At 49.4% G+C, this 21,622-nt stretch overlaps 3 protein-coding genes across 10 annotated transcripts in view; 1 reads left to right on the top strand and 2 right to left on the bottom strand.

Moving 5' to 3' along the window:
• Window positions 1-2,093: 2,093 nt before the first annotated feature.
• Window positions 2,094-6,243, bottom strand: MKRN2OS (MKRN2 opposite strand). The gene is made up of 4 exons (XM_061357840.1): window positions 6,023-6,243; window positions 5,436-5,485; window positions 4,684-4,846; window positions 2,094-2,830 (listed from the first exon to the last, which is right to left on the bottom strand). The coding sequence occupies exons 1-4, from the start codon at window positions 6,226-6,228 to the stop codon at window positions 2,605-2,607; spliced, it is 645 nt and encodes a 214-aa protein (XP_061213824.1). The 5' UTR covers window positions 6,229-6,243; the 3' UTR covers window positions 2,094-2,604.
• A 136-nt stretch (window positions 6,244-6,379) lies between these two features.
• On the top strand, window positions 6,380-15,992 carry MKRN2 (makorin ring finger protein 2). The gene is made up of 8 exons (XM_061357839.1): window positions 6,380-6,465; window positions 6,702-6,830; window positions 9,606-9,781; window positions 10,505-10,809; window positions 12,199-12,413; window positions 13,990-14,100; window positions 15,164-15,308; window positions 15,822-15,992. Exons 1-8 carry the CDS (start codon window positions 6,440-6,442, stop codon window positions 15,960-15,962), a joined length of 1,248 nt encoding a protein of 415 aa, XP_061213823.1. The 5' UTR covers window positions 6,380-6,439; the 3' UTR covers window positions 15,963-15,992.
• Window positions 15,993-18,429: 2,437 nt separating this feature from the next.
• RAF1 (Raf-1 proto-oncogene, serine/threonine kinase) overlaps window positions 18,430-21,622 on the bottom strand; it is a 78,415-nt gene continuing 75,222 nt past the window's right edge. For all 8 annotated transcript variants that reach the window (XM_061357844.1, XM_061357845.1, XM_061357843.1 and 5 more), the window contains 2 exons: window positions 20,736-20,870; window positions 18,430-19,565 (listed from right to left, as the gene is read on the bottom strand). In XM_061357844.1, coding sequence (XP_061213828.1) covers window positions 19,425-19,565; window positions 20,736-20,870 — 276 coding nt within the window. In that variant the 3' untranslated portion in view covers window positions 18,430-19,424. The remainder of the gene's footprint in view (window positions 19,566-20,735; window positions 20,871-21,622) is intronic.

Below are 21,622 nucleotides of genomic sequence, written 5' to 3'. Positions count from 1 at the left end.
TTGAGTCTCCAAGTTTAATGCTGGTGTTTAATAGGTAATTACAGTGAGCCACATAACCTTTTGGGATACCTCTGGTTCTCCAACCAGAACCTGACTTCACAGCCTTGATGAAGTTGCACAAACTTAGATGTGAGGAGAGGCACGGTTGTCACAGTAGTGAACATTGTCACAGTAGTGAACATTGTCACACGTTGCTCTTATATGCCTAGGTGCTGGGATTTAGTGGCTTCTTTTCACAGACACTGCCCAGAATTGAGGAGCTCTTTCCAGAATGTGCAAGGATTTAAACTAATTCTGGGGCAAAAGTTAGGTGTTAGGCACCTTTCCCCATGTGGCAAGGTATTTGTCTCCCCTTGGGATTTGCAGGGTAAGGTTCCTCCATGAAAGAAAGGACCTGACCTTGCCCATGACAGCAAGATGCCCCAACCACAAGTTCATGCCCTTTTCTTTTGGTGCTATGCAGAAACCAATGAAGGTTTTCAGAGTGAGTGAGAGGAAGTCAGTCTCTCTAGCTTGGCAGTTTCATCACTGCTTTTTTCCCTTTCATCCAGCAACTGCAGCCGTCTGTACGTTTATTTCCATAGTGCACTTGTAGCTCTTTGCTCCCTGGCTTCACCTGCTGTTAGGATTTTTCTCCCACACACATACACGCTGTGTTTTGAAAGACCACATTTGCTACAGCACTGAGGATAAATGATAGCTGCTCAGAATGACACAGTTCTGCATTCTGTGCTCTTTTCATTCACTCTAAAAGGGGGGTTGCCTCCTGGGTACAGGAAACTTTCCAGGGATGATGAAAGTTCTGTCAACTCGGGCTGTTTCTACCAAACCACAATGTCATTTACTTAGGCAGTATTAATTGCAAAGCCACGTTGTGAATTCAGGAAATGATGTACACCTTAAAGTGGAGGATCTTCTAGTCTTTGCTTTCATTTAATACTTTGACTGGAAGGACGTAAAGTGAAAATGTTAATTGCATAATAGCTTTTTCAAGCTGAACAGGTATGTATGTGTTGACTGTATGTGGCAAGGTGTTTTATTTCTAGCTGCAGATGATGGTACTTCGTATTTCAGTTCTGTTCTACCAAGTACCTTCTGTTAATCGTTGCACCATAGTACTTACCATTCTATTTGTATTCTGCCAATTCAAATGCAGTGCTTCAATGAAGTGGGGATTTGGAGTCGCTCAGAAATAGCACACCGTCATTTCCTTCTGTAAGCCAAATCCTAGCTGAAGAAATCTGATTTGCTCATGGAGTAAGTGAATGGGAGGTCTCTAACAGCAGAATTGCACATCTGGGCTGATTGTCCTGGCTGATAGTGTTGTGCTTTTTAAATATCCTTTTAAAGGAACTACCACTTAGAATTTAGCAAGAAGTGGAAGAACACAGAGGGGGGAAAGTGTGAAATGTGTGTGAAGCTAGAGAGTATTGGAGGGGCAGGTTAATGCAGCTGGTGTATAAAAAAGCACAAACTGGATGTGGAGAAAACCCCCATCATTTCTGACTACTCCATCTTTGAGAAAATAGGACTTGCACCTAGACTAACATCAGCTAGCTTTGCAGGTATTAGTAAAAGAAAAGATGGAATTATTTTTTTAAACTAGAATATAAGGAAACACAATAAAATTGTACAACCTCCCATATGAAGACGAGCTAAAACGCTTGGGGCTGCCTGGAGAAGAGAAGGCTGCACAGTAACTGCTCCATCCCTGGCACTGTTCAAGGCCACGTTAGGCAGAGCCTTGGGCGACCTGCTCTAGTGGGAGGTGTCCCTGCCCATGGCAGGGGTTGGAACTGGATGATCTTAGGTCCTTTCCAGCCCAAACCATTTTGTGATTCTGAACTGCACAATTTTGGCCTCAGCATACACTTGTGTGTAATGTACAATAGGTGGAAGTGTGTTGGAGGATCTTTAATTTCTTATGTTTCTTTTTGTTACGTTACAGAGTTTTAACTCTGAGCTAACTCCTGAGCAGTCTGTTGCTTGTTACAGACACTAACAGATGCAGGCACTAAATTATCTTTTATACTAAGCATCTGCCTTGGTTTGAGCAATAAATGTGCACAGTATAAAGAATTGGAAGAGAAATATATCTGGAAAAGAGGGTGGATTTATTTATTTGTTAGCGATTAAGGAAAAGTAACTTTGCAGGTAGTGAATCTGCATTAAATCATGGACTTTGGATTCCAGCAGCATGGAAGCATTAATTCCCTTGTTTTCACTCACCAGTAAAGAACTGTGACAGGAAAAAACCCAACATTTTGGTTTGCTACATCTTAAATTACTGCAGTTCATTTGTCAAACCCCTTGATTACACAGCAATTGTGAATTCTGGTATTAAGTGTCTTGGCCGAAGACAGCATATAGTGCCTGCAGGCAGGAAAATGTTTTTCCATATGTATAGTTCCTATAGGAATGTTCTGTAGCATTTACATTGCGTGTGTATTTCATTCAAATGCACCAGTTATTTCCCAGTCCTTCCATGATGTGCAGTTTACCATGTCAACACACTTAATCCACCATCTGTCTTTCACCCTGAGTTGTGGAGTTGTAAGACTTCTTTTGCTGTTGTGTGTTGCAAAGTTTGCAGAGAGCAGCTTGTCATTTTGAGCAGTGCTTTTCTTGCTCAGGAAGGGGTACGATGTAGAACTCCTTAGCTCTCAGCTCCTGATGCAGAGTGATGTATCTGGAAGCTCTCCTTGTGTGGGGGATCACAAATTTCTCCGTGAATTCACTCTTGCTCATTTGCTGTTTCCCAAGGGTGGTCAGGATGCTGTTAATGAATGCCAGTGCGTATGTGTAGCAGTTGTGGGCTTTCTCATCATACCTAGGGGGAAAAAACTCATTAGTAACTCAGCACTATCCGTTAATTGCTGGACGTGGAGGGATGCTTTACTGAGTGAAATAAGGAAGCACATGCTCTTCCAAGAACTGCTGCTGCTTTCCTTTAATGCGGGTGCTTCTGTTCTCTTCGTTGCAAGTTGTAGATTGTACTTTCCAGCCAGGGATACTGGAAACTGTAAGCATAAAAGAACCCTCTAATAGAGAGAGAGCTACTTACTAGAAACTACTGCTTACAAGAAAGCTACTGCTTACTAGAAACTTTAAGCATAAAAACCCCCTCTAGCAGAGAGCTACTGTAACAGAGTAATGAGTTGCTATATTTTATACTTCCTTGGCTTTTACCTTGTTAACCTTTGCTCTCCCATGTATTGTTACTGTTACCTTGAACACCTCTTCCTGCAGCAGTCACACTGTGTGCCACCATGTGTGCTTCCTTTAGCATGGCGTTAACTTGGAAACTTAAAATCAAGTGAATTCTGTCACTCATATGTTGATACAGTTGCTATACAATGTGCCAGTCACACAGGGACAGAAACACTAACTGAATAGGAGGAGTAGCCAGTTAAGATGTTCTTGCCTTGTTTTCCCTCCTGCTACCCTAACCTTGGAGCATATACCGTCCAGTAAATGAAAAGCAGTCCAGAACATCAGAATTAGGCTTGGCCTGAACCTAAAGGAATTACAGGATTAGTTTAGTGCAGTTCCTATGCATTGAAAACAAAGAGGAGAGAATTTAACATCAGTTTAGTGGTGGCTGGTCTGTTTGTGGGAGAAGTAGGTCACTTTGTCAGGAGGTGGCAGGCACACATCCATCCACCTTCTACCAGTGCTTTTTGGACAGCAAGGTAATTGTAGTAACGTCCCAGTGCTGGGATTGCACAGGGACCAGAGACAAGGTCTGTAAGCCTTTAAAATGTCTGTGTCAAATTCTTTCACCTGGTACTAAGGAGGTAATACATTAACTCTGAAATGTGATAGTCAAGCACATACTAAATTGCTAAAAAATGCTTTTAATTTGATGGGGGCTTTTTCATATGAGATGGCATCTCTGTTCATTCACTTGAACCCCTCACCGAGCCGTGCTCGGGTGGGCTGTGTGTTACGTGCACTGTTCCTGATGAAAGGGTCATGGGCTGGTGTTTCCCTGGGGAGCCCTTGGTGATGTGGCAGTGTGTGTGTGAGCAGGGCTGTGCAGCTGGGAACACTGTCACCAGGCATGAGCTTCAAGGAGAGCTGCAGAGTGACCGTTCTCATTGGAACTCTTGGTTCCATTCAGAAGATGGGGAAGTTCTGTATTTAACTCTCTCCAAGGCAATGTTAGGAACCAGCTGGAAGAGCTGGCAATGAGCCTGAGCACGGTTCCCAGTGCTGATCATCACTGACAACCATGAAGTCATCTGGATTTAAGAGCTGGGCAAGAATCCCATCAGTGTGGTCAGAAACGCAAATACACCCAATACTGTTGAAACCTAGAAGAAATACAGGGGTTTGGCTGGCCTTCTCTGCTTCCCTCCTCAAGGTAATGCCTCACTGAACTCCTTTCAGTCTGGTGGGGAGAGGGGTGTTCCTGAAAAATGCCTTTGTTGCTGAAGACAACTCTCCTGAAAGGATCTCTGATTTTAGAGTTCTGGAATTCCAGCAAATGAGTTGTTACTTACAGCTTAAAAATACTCCCCTTCTGCTGAATGCCAAGGCAGCATCACTGAGGCTGCTTTGTTAGCAGTGTGTCCCCTAAAGGAGCAAGGAACCACAAGCCTCCCAGGGCCCAAAACAGAACAGCCCAATTTAGCATCCCAGACTGAAACCCCCCATTGCATTGGCTTTACCATGGCACACCTGTGAGGAAGCCAGGCCTCTCGCACCGAAAATTCCTCTAGGAGCTTATCCCACTGCTCATGAAGCTCAAACATGTCTGGCTGTACCAGTGGGATACTGATGCACTGTTCCCATCCAGTTTCATCTCTGTGGATGCCCTCTTCATCATAATTATACACCACCCCTGAAAGTACAAAGCAGCACTGTCAGGAGAATCGGAGCCATCATCCCACCTCTTGTATTAAGTTATGGAACCTACTGCTATTTTCCATCTGGCCATTCTTTCCCAGAGTATTCCACAGCTTCCTACCAGTGGCATTCTGAGGCTAGAGAATAGAAAATGCAGTCCTTGCCCTCATCAAAACCTGTGCTCAGTATTACAATGTCTTTTTGGATGTCTTCTGATACTGAAAAGAACTTCAGGCCAACCAAGCTTCTTTCCTAAGCCGCCAGATCAGGCCATGTTTCTATGAAATAACCATCTGAAGTGAGGTTCTGCAGGGTGGGCCTGCGCTGGGAGAACCTGATCTGAGTTTTAATGGGGCTTGTTAAAGTCTAGGGGTGGGTAACTAGGGGGATGTTAAGAAAATAGCAAGAACTGTGTTTCCTGTAACAAGAGCAATGGGTTAGGGTTAGGGTTATGGCTCTGACATAACTGTCACACCGTGTGGATCACTCTGGGGGGAGCAGTTAAGGCTGAGCTGGGCACGTGGACTAAACACAAGGAATGGCCGAGGGCAGTCGGTTGTAAGGCAACCAGAGAGTACTTGTACCGTTACTGTTGGTTATTCCAACGTGAAGATCAGAGTTCCCGTCGTAGCCTCTGAAAGACAGACACAGGGATGCCAGTGATGGGTGTGAGCGCTGCCCGGCCCCGGGGCAGTCTGTTTCACAGAGCCGGCACCACTGCTTATGCTGCCAGGGCCAAGAATCAGAGAACTGTGGGATCCCAGACTGCTTTGGGTTGGAAGGGCACTTAAGGCTCGTTCAGCTCCAACCCCTGCCACAGGCAGGGACCCCTTCCACTGGAGCAGCTTGCTCCAAGCTCCTGTGTCCAACCTGGCCTTGAACACTGCCAGGGATGGGGCAGCCACAGCTTCTCTGGGCACCCTGTGCCAGCGCCTCAGCACCCTCACAGGGAAGAGCTTCTGCCTAAGAGCTCAGCTCAGTCTCCCCTCGGGCAGGTTCAAGCCATTCCCCTTGGCCTGTCCCTACAGGCCCTTGTCCCAGGCCCCTCTCCAGGTTTCCTGCAGCCCCTGTAGGCACTGGAGCTGCTCTCAGGTCTCCCCTCCCGGAGCCTTCCCTCCCCCAGCCCAGCTCCCTCCGCCGCGCTCCACACAGGGCAAGCCCCGCCCGGTACCGGAAGTCGTCGCTCGGCGCCGCGGGCCGCAGCAGGAAGCTCCGCGGTTGGCGGTGTCCGTGCCGGAAGGGGGCGGGCACGCGCAGGGGCGCTCCCCGCAGCCCGCCGGGCAGGGGGCGCCCGCAGGCGGGGCAGCGCGGCGGCGCGCACCGGCAGAAGATGGCGGAGCCGCAGTGTACCACCCGCAGAATGGCGGCCTCCGCCATGGCGCCGTTCCGCCCCGCCCGCCGCCCCTCTATGGTGTGGCCGAGCGGCGCTCTAGCCTGCCCAGCCCCACCGCGTCTCTGTGGTGTGGTGCGCCGCTGAACAGTGTCCGGGCTGGGGGGGGGCGGTGCAGCGACCTCTTAGCTCCGCCCTTCCGCCCCGGCGGAGCGGAACGCGTCGGGCGGCGCGGGCAGCGGGGCGGAGCGGGGCAGGATGAGCACGAAGCAGGTGACGTGCAGGTGAGCGCCGCCGCTCGGCCTGAGGCCTGCGCCCAGCAGCGCACTAGGCCGCAGAGGCCCTCCCCCCCCCCGGGCCCGTTCCCCCCGTGCGGGACCCGGCAGCGCAGCGGAGCGCGCTCTGCTCCATGCGGGTGGGAGAGCGGGGCCCGGGTGCGGGCCGGGGGTGTCACCGGGCCCTGGGGCCGCCCTCGGGGGCCGGAGCGTGCCCGGAATCGCTGACCCCGCGCTCCCCGCAGGTACTACGTGCAGGGGGTGTGCCGCGAGGGGAGCAAGTGCCTGTTCTCGCACGATCTGTCCAGCAGCAAGTCCTCCACCATCTGCAAGTACTACCAGAAGGGGCAGTGCGCCTATGGAGCCCGCTGCAGGTAGGAGCCGACGCCTTCCCAGCACCGGCACGGGGAGAACCGGGGGTAACAGCGGTGGGCAGTGAGGTTGGAGCTCCGGAAACCAGAGCCCGGGTCAGGATGGCAGAGGGCATGAAGCCGTGTATTGGATACAGTGCCAAACCCAGCTTGCGCATCCAGCGGTGCAGCGCAGGTTCCAATGCACAGTTCTGAGAACTGCCCCGTCTGTCTTAGAGCAAAGGGGGTTTCGTGCGCTCCCTGGGGAAAGCTGAAACTTCCCGAGCCCTGGTGGTTAAAACTTACCGGGAAAAGCTTTAGCAAGGACCCCCCGTTAGTTCATGTCGTTACAGCCTATCCTGGAGGGAAACGTGGGCCGCGGATGAGAAGCTGGTGCTGCTGGGGCAGTGCTGTCGCTGCGGCAGCCCCATTACAGCACTGCCCCAGGGATGTGTGGTCCTGCCCTGGTTAGAGTCGGGTGCAGACTGGACCCTAGCGATGGTGCCAAGTGGTCGCTGTTGTACTCGAGCTGCTTGGCTGGAGGTTGGGGCCCCCGGGTCACAGCGGTGGTTCATGCGCACGGCCCCACTGTGGGCGCAGGCAGGTCCTAGGTGCAGGGCTGTAGACAGACGTGGAGGGTGGTTTTGTGGCCATCAGTGCTCGGGTATGCCCCTGGCTTTGCTGAACCGGCCCCTTCATCGCCCCATGGCTCTGCTCTGCTGCAGGAGAGTGTTTCCTGAGCTGCTCTGAGCCCTTTCCTCGCAGCATCGCCTCCTCAGTGTGCTCCGCTGGCAGAGCATGAAGTCCCAGGGCTGCTACACGGGGTTCCGATGTGAGAGATGCCAGAAACCTGTGTGTGAGGGGTGACAACACTGAGCTAAATGTGCACATAAATAATGTTCTTCCAGCTGCGCTGGGTGTCTCTGGAGAGGGAAATAAAGTTGTGCTTTCGGAGGCATCTGCTTTTGGAGGCTGAGGAACCTTTCAGTGTGGCTTCCAAAGGGGCTGAGCAGTTCCGGAGGCTTGTCAGAACAGCCCTCTAAAAACAAAAGCAGCTTTTCAGGTCAATTCGGTTTGTCCTGACACCGGGTTCAGGCTGTGTCACACTGCTCTGTCTCTCCCTGGCAGGTACAGTCACACAGGTTCAGCTCTCTCACTGCTCTCTCTCAGGCAGGTACAGTCACACAGGTTCAGCTCTCTCACTGCTCTCTCTCAGGCAGGTACAGTCACACAGGTTCAGCTCTCATTGCTCTCTCTCTGTTAGGCAGGTACAGTCACACAGGTTCAGCTCTCTCTCTGTTAGGCAGGTAGTCACACAGGTTCAGCTCTGTCTCAGGCAGGTACAGTCACACAAGTTCAGCTCTCTCTCTGTTAGGCAGGTAGTCACACAGGTTCAGCTCTGTCTCAGGCAGGTGCAGTCACACAGGTTCAGCTCTGTCTCTGTTAGACAGGTACAGTCACACAGGTTCAGCTCTCTCTGCTCTGTCTCTGTTAGGCAGGTACAGTCACACAGGTTCAGCTCTGTCTCAGGCAGGTACAGTCACACAGGTTCAGCTCTCACTGCTCTGTCTCTGTTAGACAGGTACAGTCACACAGGTTCAGCTCTCACTGCTCTGTCTCTGTTAGGCAGGTACAGTCACACAGGTTCAGCTCTCACTGCTCTGTCTCTGTTAGGCAGGTACAGTCACACAGGTTCAGCTCTGTCTCAGGCAGGTACAGTCACACAGGTTCAGCTGTCACTGCTCTGTCTCTGTTAGACAGGTACACTCACACAGGTTCAGCTCTCACTGCTCTGTCTCTGTTAGACAGGTACAGTCACACAGGTTCAGCTCTCACTGCTCTCTCTGTTAGACAGGTACAGTCACACAGGTTCAGCTCTCACTGCTCTCTCTGTTAGACAGGTACAGTCACACAGGTTCAGCTCTCACTGCTCTCTCTGTTAGGCAGGTACAGTCACACAGGTTCAGCTCTCACTGCTCTCTCTGTTAGGCAGGTACAGTCACACAGGTTCAGCTCTCACTGCTCTCTCTCTGTTAGGCAGGTACAGTCACACAGGTTCAGCTTACTGCTCTCTCTCTGTTGCAGGTACAGTCACACAGGTTCAGCTCTCACTGCTCTGTCTCTGTTTGGCAGGTACAGTCACACAGGTTCAGCTCTCACTGCTCTCTCTGTTAGACAGGTACAGTCACACAGGTTCAGCTCTCAGGGTGTGGTTGTTCTGCTCTGTCTCTGTTAGGCAGGTACAGTCACACAGGTTCAGCTCTCACTGCTCTGTCTCTGTTAGACAGGTACAGTCACACAGGTTCAGCTCTCACTGCTCTGTCTCTGTTAGACAGGTACAGTCACACAGGTTCAGCTCTCACTGCTCTCTCTGTTAGACAGGTACAGTCACACAGGTTCAGCTCTCACTGCTCTGTCTCTGTTAGACAGGTACAGTCACACAGGTTCAGCTCTCACTGCTCTCTCTGTTAGGCAGGTACAGTCACACAGATTCAGCTCTCACTGCTCTCTCTCTGTTAGGCAGGTACAGTCACACAGGTTCAGCTCTGTCTCTCCCTGGCAGGTACAGTCACACAGGTTCAGCTCTCACTGCTCTGTTAGGCAGGTACAGTCACACAGGTTCAGCTCTCACTGCTCTGTCTCTCCCTGGCAGGTACAGTCACACAGGTTCAGCTCTCTCACTGCTCTGTCTCTGTTAGGCAGGTACAGTCACACAGGTTCAGCTCTCATTGCTCTCTCTCTGTTAGGCAGGTACAGTCACACAGGTTCAGCTCTCTCTGCTCTGTCTCTCCCTGGCAGGTACGATCACACCCGGCTCCCTCCGTCGGGGGGGGCAGCAGCCCCTGCACCCCCTCCCCCGCTGGCAGCCCCGCAGGGCCCCCGGCACCTGCCCGAGCCCAGCGCCCCGGTCACCAGGAGCAAACGGCACGAGGCTGGCAAGAGGGAGAAGAAGACGCTGGTGCTGAGGGACAGAAGTGAGTGGGAGCGGTGCTGGGCGCGCCCTCGCGCTGTGAGGGGTGCTGGGGTGTGCTGCTCCTGTTATTGCTTGAGGTTCGCTGGGGGGAGCAGCCGAACGTAATCCCAGATGAGTTCCTGGGAACACTTCTGCCTGTCAGTCTGTGATGGCTTTCTCCAGCTGCCTGGGTTTTGACCTGGTGGTCCTGAAGGGTTGCTTTTGTCTGGGGCCTGTCGCTGCCCCATCCCTGGCAGTGTTCGAGGCCAGGCTGGACACAGGGGCTTGGAGCAAGCTGCTCTAGAGGAAGGGGTCCCTGCCTGTGGCAGGGCTTGGGTCTGGAGGAGCTTTAAGGCCCTTCAACCCAAATCAGCCTGGGGTTTTGTTCCCAACAAACCACATTTTGCTGTCAGTGTGAGGGTATTTGGAATGCTGGGAAGCAGGGCCATGGTGCCTGGCTTGTGCTCGGTGGAGGTTGTGCCAGCCCTCAGGAACACAAGCACGGAAGCACCCATCATGGTGGCAGGGAGCCCCTGCCGCCTGCGTGCTGCTTCTGCCTCTTGTCACTGATGGAATCTTGCAGTCGACCTTTCCAGGAGGTACTTTGTGGCACTCTTGTGGTTTGTGAGTCAGAGGTGCACAGGGATGAGGCTTCCTTGAGAAGAAAAGGGTTAGCATTGGCAAGTACGTGCATGGAGCCTCTTGTGGAGTGTCTGGTGTGGCTCATACGTTTCTCTTCCTTAAGATCTGTGTGGTTTGCCTGAAGAGAAGCACAAACCCAGTGCCACAGCAGACGTGGTGGGCTGCAGTGACCCAGATGACAATGTGGAAGTGAAGCCCCATTCCTACCTGGAAGCTATTTGCAGCGGGCTGGAGGACCCAGTGGCTGCAGGCTCCTGTGCTGATGCAGAGCAGTTGTGTCCCTACGCTGCAGCGGGCGCCTGCCACTTTGGAGAGCGCTGCCTCTACATCCACGGGGACGTGTGTGAGATATGTGGGCTGCAAGTCCTGCACCCCTTCAACCAGGAGCAGAGGAAGGCTCACGAGATGGTAAGAGTGACGGGAGATCTGTGGGGGATTTGGTTTGCTCAAAGACCCAAAGGTGTGTTTTGTAGGAGCCTGTTGGTCCAAAGAGCTGTCTCGCTATAAAGTGATGCTAAGAGTGCTCTGTTCAAGCATCTGGGGCTCAATTGGTGATGCTGATGCAGACAGCCTCTTACAGCAACTTCTTTTCCCATTTCATCCTTATCGGACACTTGCCTGAGCACGGAAAAGCTCCCTCAGGACAATGTCTTCTGCAGCTCCCATGACATCTTCAAGGTGCTATGTGCAGTGGGGGAGAGGAACTGTGGGCTGCTGGTGTGTTCTGAGCTCACCACCTGAGTCAGCTCCTCGGGTGTCTCCTCCTGGCTGTGGCTGGTGTCAGGGCAGGGTCGAGCAGAGACAGACTGAACTGAGTGCAGAGGGGCCACATGAGGAACTGGTCAGGTAAAGGTGGGCTGAAGGAGCTGCTCTTTTCCCTGCCTGGCTTCCAGATTCAGGTCAGGAACAGTTCTCAAGGCTGAGGAGGAGCAAGACCGGCAGCGTCAGTGGTTACTGAATCATGGGTCTGCCCTGAGCCTGGGGCAGGACCTGAGGGGTTAAAGCTCTCTGGTGTTGGGTGGTTGGATGCCCCTGATGCTGCTGTGGAAAGCTTGCTCCTCCCCAGAGCTTGTTGGGACCTGGCAGTGTCCTGCCACCATGGCTCAGCTCTGGCAGCAGCGGGGTGCATGGGATGGAGAAGGTGCAGCAGCCACAATGCTGATGCCAAGGCAGAATTAGTCTGTGTCCTTGGTTAGTAGTATTGTGAGTTAAAGTCCTTTAGATTTACTTCACTTGTCAAGTTCTGGTCTCTTGTAAAGTAAGAGCTAAATGTACACAGGTGTAAGCACCAGCTCACCTTGTAGCGCTGTGCGAGTGGACTGGCAGTGACTGTCCCTGCTGGACACCCTGATGAGAGGGGCTGTAGGAAAGCCTGTAATAAGAGACGAATTCCTAGCTGGTGTGGAGCTTACTGTGGTGAAGGAGTGTGGTCTTCAGGATCAGCAGTGTAACACCTTGAGCGTGGCACCTGTGCTGGACCCTGGATGCAGTGGGTTTAGGGGGTGTGAAGCATCTCCTGGTGCAATGCCTGTGCCATGACGGAGATACAGAAAGGGGTAAAGGACAAGCTCTAGGGCCTGTTCCTTTTGATACTGCTGAAGCTGCAGAGGACATTGAAGGGCTGAGATGTGGGATTGAACGTCACGTTCTTCAAACTAAATTCTGCTGATGAAGGGTAGGAATGATGCTGTTAGCGAGCATGCTGTGTTCTCCCTGCAGCAGGTCCCTTCCATAGGCACCGTTGAGGAAGAGGCAGTGTGTGGACTGCAGTAACCAGTGATGTCTCTCCCGTGACAGATGTGCATGGCGACATTTGAGCACGACATGGAGAAGGCCTTTGCCTTTCAGGCAAGTCAGGACAAAGTGTGCAGTATCTGCATGGAAGTGGTGTATGAGAAGCCATCGGCCTCCGAGAGGAGGTTTGGGATCCTTTCCAACTGCAACCACACGTACTGCTTGTCCTGCATCCGGCAGTGGAGGTGTGCCAAGCAGTTCGAGAATCCCATCATAAAGTAAGTGGATGTTAAGCAATTTCCTCTCTGGGGCTGGGTCAGTGAGATGGGCTCTCTGGTGTGCTTCGACTCGTATAGAAATATGACTGGTGACTAGGGAGTGTGTTGCTGTAAATGTTAACATAGCCATTAATAAGTTCTGAGCTCAGAAAATCCTGGTCCGAGTGCTGGCAAATTCCAGGACATGGGAGTGGGGCTGGGAGAGCAGTGTTCGAGACCAGCAGGACACATGGGGTGTCCCTTGGTGAGAGTTTCCTTTCTCACTGTATGGAAGAGCTTGGCCTTGGTGACAGCCCTGTCTTGTGTTGATGGTGGGCAAAGTGCAGGCACATGGACTGTTAGCAGCTGAGACCTGGTGAACCTGCGCCCTTCACAGTACCCCATGTGCAGGAGCAGTGCCTCCTTTTGGCTTTGCATCTGCTGAGTTACTGGGGTTTGTTCCATACTGTAACTTGCTCAAGGTAAATGTCCCACTAACCACGCATTTATCTGTGTCTCAGCAAACGCTTCATCCTCCAGCTTAAAAGCTGTATTCCAAACACGCTCCTCCTCAGAGGAGAGAACTGAAAACACTGAACTGGGGCTATTCCCTTTTTTGAGCATCTCTTGGAAACCTCTCCCAAGTCCCAGTCATGCGGAGGGAAAGGTGAGAACTCCCTTCAGTCTCCTGCCAGCACAGACGTTTCTGCACAACTTTATCCGTTTCATGGAAGTGAACGTTGGCTCCTTAGAACATGACATAACCTGTGCTAGAGCCCAGCTGTTCCCAGCCAGGTACCAGGGTGTTCTGAGAGGGTCTCACTGAAAAACTGCGGGTTTTCAGTGCCCTGAAGTCCATTTGGAGCAAGGATTAAATCCTGACACAGATCCTTCTGACATGGATTAAATCCTGACACAGATGTTTCTGACGTGAATTAAATCCCGACACAGATGCTTCTGACATGGATTAAATCCCAACACAGATGCTTCTGACATGGTTTTTCACCTTTCTCCACAACAGTGAATGTACTGGTGGTTGCACAGTTAAGCTGAAGGAGGGACTTGGCTCAGCCTGCAGAGACCCTGCGGTTGTGGGACAGGCAGGGTCATAAAGCCTTTCCTAGGCTTGTTGAGGGACCTGAGGTTGCATGTTTGATTCTTGATCTTACTGATTCCTCATGTAGAAATCCATCCTGTAAAGCCACTGAAGGGACAGGTCATTGCTGCTGCTGGATGTCAGGTGCCATCTCAAAGGCTTTGACCTTTTCCCAGCTGTTTTGGCTTTCTGCTGGGTGAGGGCTGCAGCACTCAGGTAACAGGGATGGTTCATCGCTGGGTGTTGGGGTTAGTGTGTGCTGATGTACTGAGGAGGTACCTGGGACGTTTGTCTGAGTCTAGAAACAAGCAGAAGGAAGCACAAGCTCTGCCTGCACCGAATCAGGTTATTTCAGTTGATGCTCATGACAGTGCTGCACGTGTGCCGGTAGTGAGGAGGTGCCTGCATCAGCTCCCTGCCCCTCGGGGTGTGGCTGTTCCTGGCACGTTTATTGAGGGGTGTCCCTTGGGAAATAACAGAGCGTTGGTGCTTTGCCTTCAGGTCTTGCCCCGAGTGCCGTGTGATCTCCGAGTTCGTCATTCCCAGCACGTACTGGGTGGAAGACCAGGAGAAGAAAAACGAGCTGATTGAAGCATTTAAGCAGGGAGTGGGGTAAGTCCAGGAGCAGCCACGCACTGTTTGCACTGTCCTTAAGTCAGCTGGGGTGCCTGTCCTGTTAACTTTCTGTAGGTCCATCCCTGCCCACAGCAAGCTCTTCATCTATGCTAACACTCTGATGTCACTTGGGGCCTGCCACAGAAGGGTTTGTCATATAATTGTAGCTCAGAAATCATTCAGACTCGTGGTGCTCTGAAGTGATCTCAGTTCACTTGCCAAAATCAGCCTCATGCTTTTTCAGTTGGTGCCTTAGAACTGCCTGGAAGGAAGCAGCTTTGGTAGTCTATGGACAGATCTCCTGGCAGTCAGTTTAACTTAAGGGTTAATATTACATGGAGTGAAAATATGGTAATAGGGCACTAATAAAGCTGAGCCTAATTTAAGAGCAGGGTCAGGCAAGCACAAATCCAGTGATGTGCCAGCAAGGGGGAAAAGTCAGCCCTAGCAACCTGTAAGTCACAGACAAACCCCTTCTGCTCCTAATGCGCTGCCTGGGGGTTGGCTTTTGTTACTGTTGGGCCTGTATATCCTGGGAATGTCCAGGACGTGTCCTCCTGCTTTCATCACTGCAGACCAGGTTTACAGGGTCAGCTGCATTTGCTTTGTAGTTTCCACTGCAGATGAGTGACAACGCTGGTGGGCACTTGAACTATGCCAGTGTTGCAGACCCTCCAGAGGAGGTGGTGAGGAGCTGGTTCAGTAAAAGCATCGTGGTAGAAAGCACAGGAGAGGAACGTTGCTAGGAAAGAAGAGTGGGTTTGTTGGGTGTGGTGAAAACACATGTGCAGGATCAGTGACAGGCTTGGAACATCCTTCACTTCCCATGTCCTAAGATGGTTTAATTCCTCTGAGTTCTGACGCTGTTCGTTTACCTACTGGTTTGCTTTTAATAATCCTTCCCCTCTACTTAAATGCTGTCAGCTGGGGAAGGAGCGCCAAACCTGTCGGTGCGTTCTCGCTTTGCCCCACTGAGGATGCAAGCAGCAGCCCTGAGGACTGAGCAGTCACTGCTTCCTTCCTACCTGCAGGCAGTAACACTCTCTTCCAATTACACCAGGAAAAAGCCCTGCAAGTACTTTGAGCAAGGGAAGGGAACGTGCCCGTTCGGAGGGAAGTGTCTTTACCTTCACGCTTACCCGGATGGGACACGAGCCGAGCCTGAAAAGCCAAGGAAGCAGCTCAGCTCCGAGGGCACTGTGCGGGTAAGAGAGGGTGCCCCTGGGGTGGTTAAACCCATGGCTTGTGTGTGCATTTACTGCATAAATGTGTGTGGGATGCCACAGGGCTGGGGGGAAGCGAGGACAGCAGCCCTGGGTTTTCCCTGAATTAAAGGCCTGTTAGTAGGGAAGGAGAAAACACCTGATTTAGCATTTATTATTGCAGTCCTTCTCATGGCAAACCTTTCTCCAAAGGAGTCCTGCCCTTTAAAGCTTTCCCCTGCAGTGTTAAAGGTCTTGCTTGCCTGCCTCAGGTGAAAGGCACCTGAGGAGCTCATGGTACAGGGTGGTGGTAGGACCATGCTCCAGCAGGTTTGCCTCACTGTGGCAGCTGTTGTGCTAGAGGGGTTATCACTGTATTTCACTGCCAGCGTTGCCAGGAGCCTTAGCACAGACTCAGCTCTTGAGGGTCAACTTTGGGCTTGTTTTAATGAAGAAGTAAGACTGAGAAGGGACAATGTTTTGGTGAAACTGTGACAAGAGCTTCTTCTGTTGCAGTTCTTCAACTCTGTTCGCCTGTGGGACTTCATTGAAGACAGAGAGAGCAGGAGTGTGCCCAGCACGGACACCGATGTCACTGAACTGGGAGAACTGTTCATGCACCTCTCAGGGGCCGATGAAGACTCCACTACTTCTTAATAATGAGGATGGGAGGTGCTTCTGCCTGTAGCGATCCAGCTATTGACTTAGTGCTGCTCTGACTTTATACAGCACAGTTAGGAGGAGTGTGCCCTGTGGTGGATTCGTGCAGTCCCAGTGAGGTTTTCAGATTGGTTTTGTGTGGCAACAGAAATACCAAAATACATTTGAAAAAGATGATTTGATTGCATGGGAAACAGAATCCCTTCAACCCAAGAGGGTTTTCTCTTTGGCTTAAGAGATGCAGTGTAAATACAGCTCCTCCCTTACCTTTTAAAGCTTAAGCTGTTAATAACTGTTGCTAAATCAATTTAGGGAGGGTTTAGCTTGTACTGGTTTTGGTTTTCACACTAAATCAACTGTGTATGTACAAAACCCCACTGGGAATAATGGTCAGCAAAGCTTTTTCTTCCTTAAAAAGGAGATTTAAGAACTAATACATTATACCTCAAAGTAGTACCCAGAGTTCAGAGTAAACTCAGAGCAGTGCCAGAGTCACAACAGACAGAGACATTGAGCCTGCAGCACAACCTGGATTCTGGAAACTCTGATGAGAGGAAGGAGTTAGGTGCAGTAACAGTGGCAGCAGCAATAGTGACACTGTTGCTCAGTCTACTTCCAATGTCTTTAACTGGGAACCCTTCATTCCCTTCACTGAAGTAGCCTGAGTTAAGTAACTACATTTTCAGTCATCCTATAGATACAAGTATACAGTGTAAGCTATTTCAGTTAGGAGCAGATAGTTTTAACTCCTGCCTTCAGGCATTGCCCTCAAGGGATGTGCCAAGGCTGGGTAAGGGCAGTGGTGTGAGGGATTAAAGCACATTTCTTCTGAGTTATGGAGCTGCTGCTGAATCCCATTTTTGTTCAGAATTAAATTGTGTTGCAAAGGCTCTGCGCACAAGCAATCTGATGGTGAAATTTGATATAGGAAGTTAATGCTGTGAAGCCATTTGTACTAACTTGGCAGTTCAGCTAAGAACTCAGTCTGAAATGGCTCCTGAGCAATACAGCAGGAAACCAGGGGAGTGCAAGCAGCGACCTCTTAAGCGCATGTAGCAGATGGTCTTAAAAGTCAGTAGAGGGCCAGTGTGGACAAAACCTCATACCCTTGAAGGGCTGCTGTTGGCTTAAAGAGTCAAGCATTTCTGACAGGTCAGTTGCTGAGACAACAGAAGTTCTGTATTGTGAGGCAAACTGTATTCAGAGACACGTGGGCAAAAGCCTCACATCAGCACAGGCAATCTATGTCCCTGTCACAAAGCAAAAAGCAGAGCCTTCAGCTGGAGTTAAGACATTTTAAATGGCATCAAATTAGTGACTCCAGCATTACCGGTTTCCACCATGGGTTGGCATTTCTGGGTCAGAGCTGAAACAGGAGCCTCCTGCGTGGAAATGGCTGCATTTCCCTGAGGGTTTCAACAGGAGAGGGAGAACTCATCCCATCTTCGCTGCCAGCAGCTCCCTCCCCTTGAAACGCACACATTGCTCTGGTTCTGACCCAGGAAATGGAACTTTTCCACAGTTATTTCCCCCCTAAGGTTAATTTTTCACAGTGCTTACTGCAGAGTCAGGCCTCGGCTTGGCACAGTCTGTGACTGCTTACTAGTCAGTGGCACATAAAGGTACAGAGAGGCATGTGAGCGTTGTTCTTCATCACCAATCACAAAGGTGAGGAAAAGAAAGTAATAAAATACACCCCAAAGAAGTCAACGGAGGGGGTGTGCTTTACGTTGAACAAGACATTCCTGGTTTCCCGTGTCCCACGAAGACATGAACCAGGTAGCAGCAGTCTGGGATTAAAAAGACAACTTGTTTTTCAAAGCTACACAGGAACAACATAAGAGTTTTAATTTAATGTAATCTGTTCTGAAAACTAGGGATTAATAATTTCTTTTAGACCTAAAGTAGCAGCAGCTTTATATGATTTATTCTTGTTCTTCAACTATTCTATATTATAATGAAGGTAATATGAGAGATAAATAACATTTAGAGAGGTGTGCACAGAGAAAGCCACAGATTCCCAAGCTTCCATGTCACGAATGGACGCTTGGCTTCCATTCTTTCCCTAGTAAATGTATTTAAACAGAATCCTATTTAAAAATGAGTTTCTTAGATTAACCCACCCCATTTTTTATCCCCTGTGGAGTTCAGCCATGACAAAACACTCACTTGGACCTAAGCGAACAACAGGGCCACAGAAGATAAAACACAGCGAAACTGGTGCCGTGTAACAGCTTCATCATCCAGCAGTGTAGTACCTGAATCAGCTGATGCTGTTGAGAGGCTGTTGCTGTAAAAACCATCCTGCAATGGAAGTGACTGTAAACCTGGAGATAGTCACCTCAAATGTTTTTACTTAAACTGCTTTTAAAACAATCATTCTGAATGTCATTTTTTGAGTTGTTCCAATCTAGCTGTACAAGTCAGAGCGATGGATTACTGCATTAAAGGATGACATTGAATCTTCAACCTAAAATTTAATTTATTTTATTAAAATAAGATAATCAGAGGAACCTTGGCTTACAATAAATGCATTTTCTCAGGAGCAATAAAAACAAAATTAAAACCCAAATCAGCAAGAAAAACTGTATATGCTCAGTTTCCTCTTGATAGTGCATCTCTTGGACGACAGCTTCAGATGGGATGAAGACTATGCTCATTTTGCAGAAGTATAAGGAGAGTGTTAATGAGCCTGTTCTCAGCCACAAAAGCCTGGCTTTCTGCACTTCCCACCTCGCTGGGCTGCAGGAAACAAGTCCATAGTACCAAAGTAAGCTGCTTAAGTTACTGAGGATGACCATAGCAAGACTGGCTAGCTTCCTTCTCTGAGCAGAACAATTCAGAATATATTCCATTCTTTTGCAAGAGTTTCTCTTCTATGTGCAAAACTATTGCAAAACTATTTAGTGTTGAATTAGCATTTTAACTTATTTCATTGGCTTGATGAAAGCTCTTAGGCAGGAGCTGATTTCCAGAAAGTTTTTTTCCTCTTCCCTCAGTCTTGTTTGCAGATACCCATGTCAGGAGGACTCCCCCAGCCTGCAGTGGCACACTGAAGAGCACCAGAACACATCTCTCTGAGGCAAGCCATCCTTGCTGTAAAGAATATCCATTTACCAACAGATTCAAATCAATCCAGAAACACTGCCAAAGAAACAGCCATCACTTCTGGGTATGGGAAAAATAAGGCTCAAGTGCATCTATTAAAAAAATAGTAATAGATCTCTTGATTTATAGTCTGTTAACTATCCCAGTAAAAGAAACTGTAGAAAAAGGCAAGGTGGAGCTGTGTCCCTGCAGGGTAAGAACTGCAGACATCCTTAGCAGCTTGTTCTTAAAACTGGGAGGCAGATGATCCTGCTGGCACTGATCCTGTACACTTGGGCGTTAAAAGCACAACTTCCGTTACTTCTGTTCCTTTCCCAGCACTGGAGAGGACGAGGGAAGGGGAGCATGATCCTAAAACACGGGCAGTCTCGTGGATGTTAATGTGCATGAGTTTATGTCCTCTGTATGGGCAGCACGGTGCAGAGATGGTTCAGAAGCACTCCGGTTGATTTTGGGTAAAGAATGTTGCAACAATTCAATGGACGACAGTATCTGAAGGAAACACATAACATTAAAACAAGGCTTGTGAGACAAGCAGCTCTTTATACTTAAGTCTTAATCATAGAATCCCAGACTGGTTTGGGTTGGAAGGGCCCTTAAAGCTCATCCAGTCCCAACCCCTGCCACGGGCAGGGACCCCTTCCACTGGAGCAGCTTGCTCCAAGCCCCTGTGTCCAACCTGGCCTTGAACACTGCCAGGGATGGGGCAGCCACAGCTTCTCTGGGCACCCTGTGCCAGCGCCTCAGCACCCTCACAGGGAAGAGCTTCTGCCTAAGAGCTCAGCTCAGTCTCCCCTCTGGCAGGTTCAAGCCATTCCCCTTTCTTACAGCTTTTCGTTTATCTTCTCAGAGCAACAGCATACAGTGTGGAAGCTCTGGAAACAACACTCTAGGAATACTCCAGTGTGAATAACCAAATTGTGCCACACAGTTTCATTGCCATATGCAGTCCTGAGTTTCAGATGGGAGGATACTTTATGTTAGTCCACAGACATTATGATCAATTAACTTGCATCTGTGCACTCCTCCACAAGTGACAGGGAGAGAATTGCATCCTCTGCCTAAGTCTGTTTAGAAAGCATTATAAAGAACACTTTAAACAACAAAAGCTGTAATTGATTGTAACAGCAAGTTACTGCTCCAAAATCTGCTGATATTTAATTGCAGCTACTTAAAGGTACCTTCATTATCTTCACAGCAGCGTGAAAAAGTAAAGTATGCTTGGTAAAAACACCTAAAATTGCTGTATGAATTTACATCCCTCAGTGGATTTTGTCTGCTTCTTCCCAGTTGTGGGAAAGGAAAAGGGAATGGTCTTGTTTCCCTCCAACCTACACTAAAATAAGATGTAAATACAGAGATTATGTTAGGGCTTTTTTTTTTTTTGCTTATCTCTAAAACAGGTCAGCTGTTGAAAGCAAACTGCTCCAGTGTAAGCCTAAGACTGCTTCAGTCTGCACGCGTAGTATTGTTTCAGTGACCCTGATGTACAGTCAGAATTACAAACTGCCTAAGGGAGCTAGGCTATGAGAAATACACATATGAGTAAAGACAAAAATAGGAAGCAGGTACACTTTATATAAACCAAAACCTCTAGAATGCTTTGTGTGCTAATGGCTATTCACAAAATACTCTGAAACTCGGATACAGGAAATCACTTACTTGCGGAAACAGAGGTCGTTCTTCCCTAACTTTCTTCAAACAATCTGCTACAAGCCTCTTCATTGCTTTGGGACAGTTCTTGTACAATTTACTGAGGTCTGGAGAAGCATACCCTCGGCCAACCATGAAAATAATCTGAAAGAGAAGCAGCAAGTGGCAGAAAACCAAAGCTGTAGGAGTTGTTTCACTGGATAGCATTAGTGTCCCAAAGCATTAAACACAAGTCTCAAAGGCACGCACACCAGCAGAGGCTTGTCAACCTGTCCCAGTTAGTTAACTGAAACAATGCTCCTGGGTTTGTGTAATGGAGGACATGGTTAAATCAGAGCAACACTGCTCCGTGATGCTCAACAAGGGAAGGAGCTATTGTATTCAGAACAGAACAGGGGACGCTACCTGACATGGACATAACATAGCAGTATCCTTCAACTGAAGGCTACAGTGAGAAGCAACTCTCAGCCTCAGTAGTCAGGAGCAGTCAGTCAGCCAATTTGGCACAACAGCACAATCCCTCAGTAAAGCTGTTATGTTCAGGTATCTCTATACAACATGTTGCAAAAGGAGGCGTACAGCTAGCAAGTGAGATCACTGTAACTAATACAGCACAAAAGGGGGGTTGTCTGGTTTCAAGACAAACAAAAAACGATCTTATTAGTGTTGGAAAATACATTTTCTGTTCTAGTTAATGTGGCCATTGTTTAGGATTTTCATGAGACTTCCAGTAACCTTAAGAGTTGGCTGTACAGTACTGCTAACACTATTACGTGGTAAAATGGTGGTAGGTTTGGTTGTTGGGGGGACTTTGACTGCTGAGGGTTTCACTGGGGAGAGGTAAACAGAACTAACTGTGCTATTGGGTCAACTGCTGTCATCTCAGGAAAAGAAAA

Source organism: Neopsephotus bourkii, unplaced genomic scaffold (genome assembly GCF_033783945.1).
Source record: "Neopsephotus bourkii isolate Nb327-2 ecotype Australia unplaced genomic scaffold, CSIRO-AGI_Nbou_v1 NB_923, whole genome shotgun sequence".
Taxonomy (NCBI): domain Eukaryota; kingdom Metazoa; phylum Chordata; class Aves; order Psittaciformes; family Psittacidae; genus Neopsephotus; species Neopsephotus bourkii.
Note: the sequence above shows the minus strand (reverse complement) of the source record. Positions and strands in the feature narration are given on the sequence as shown.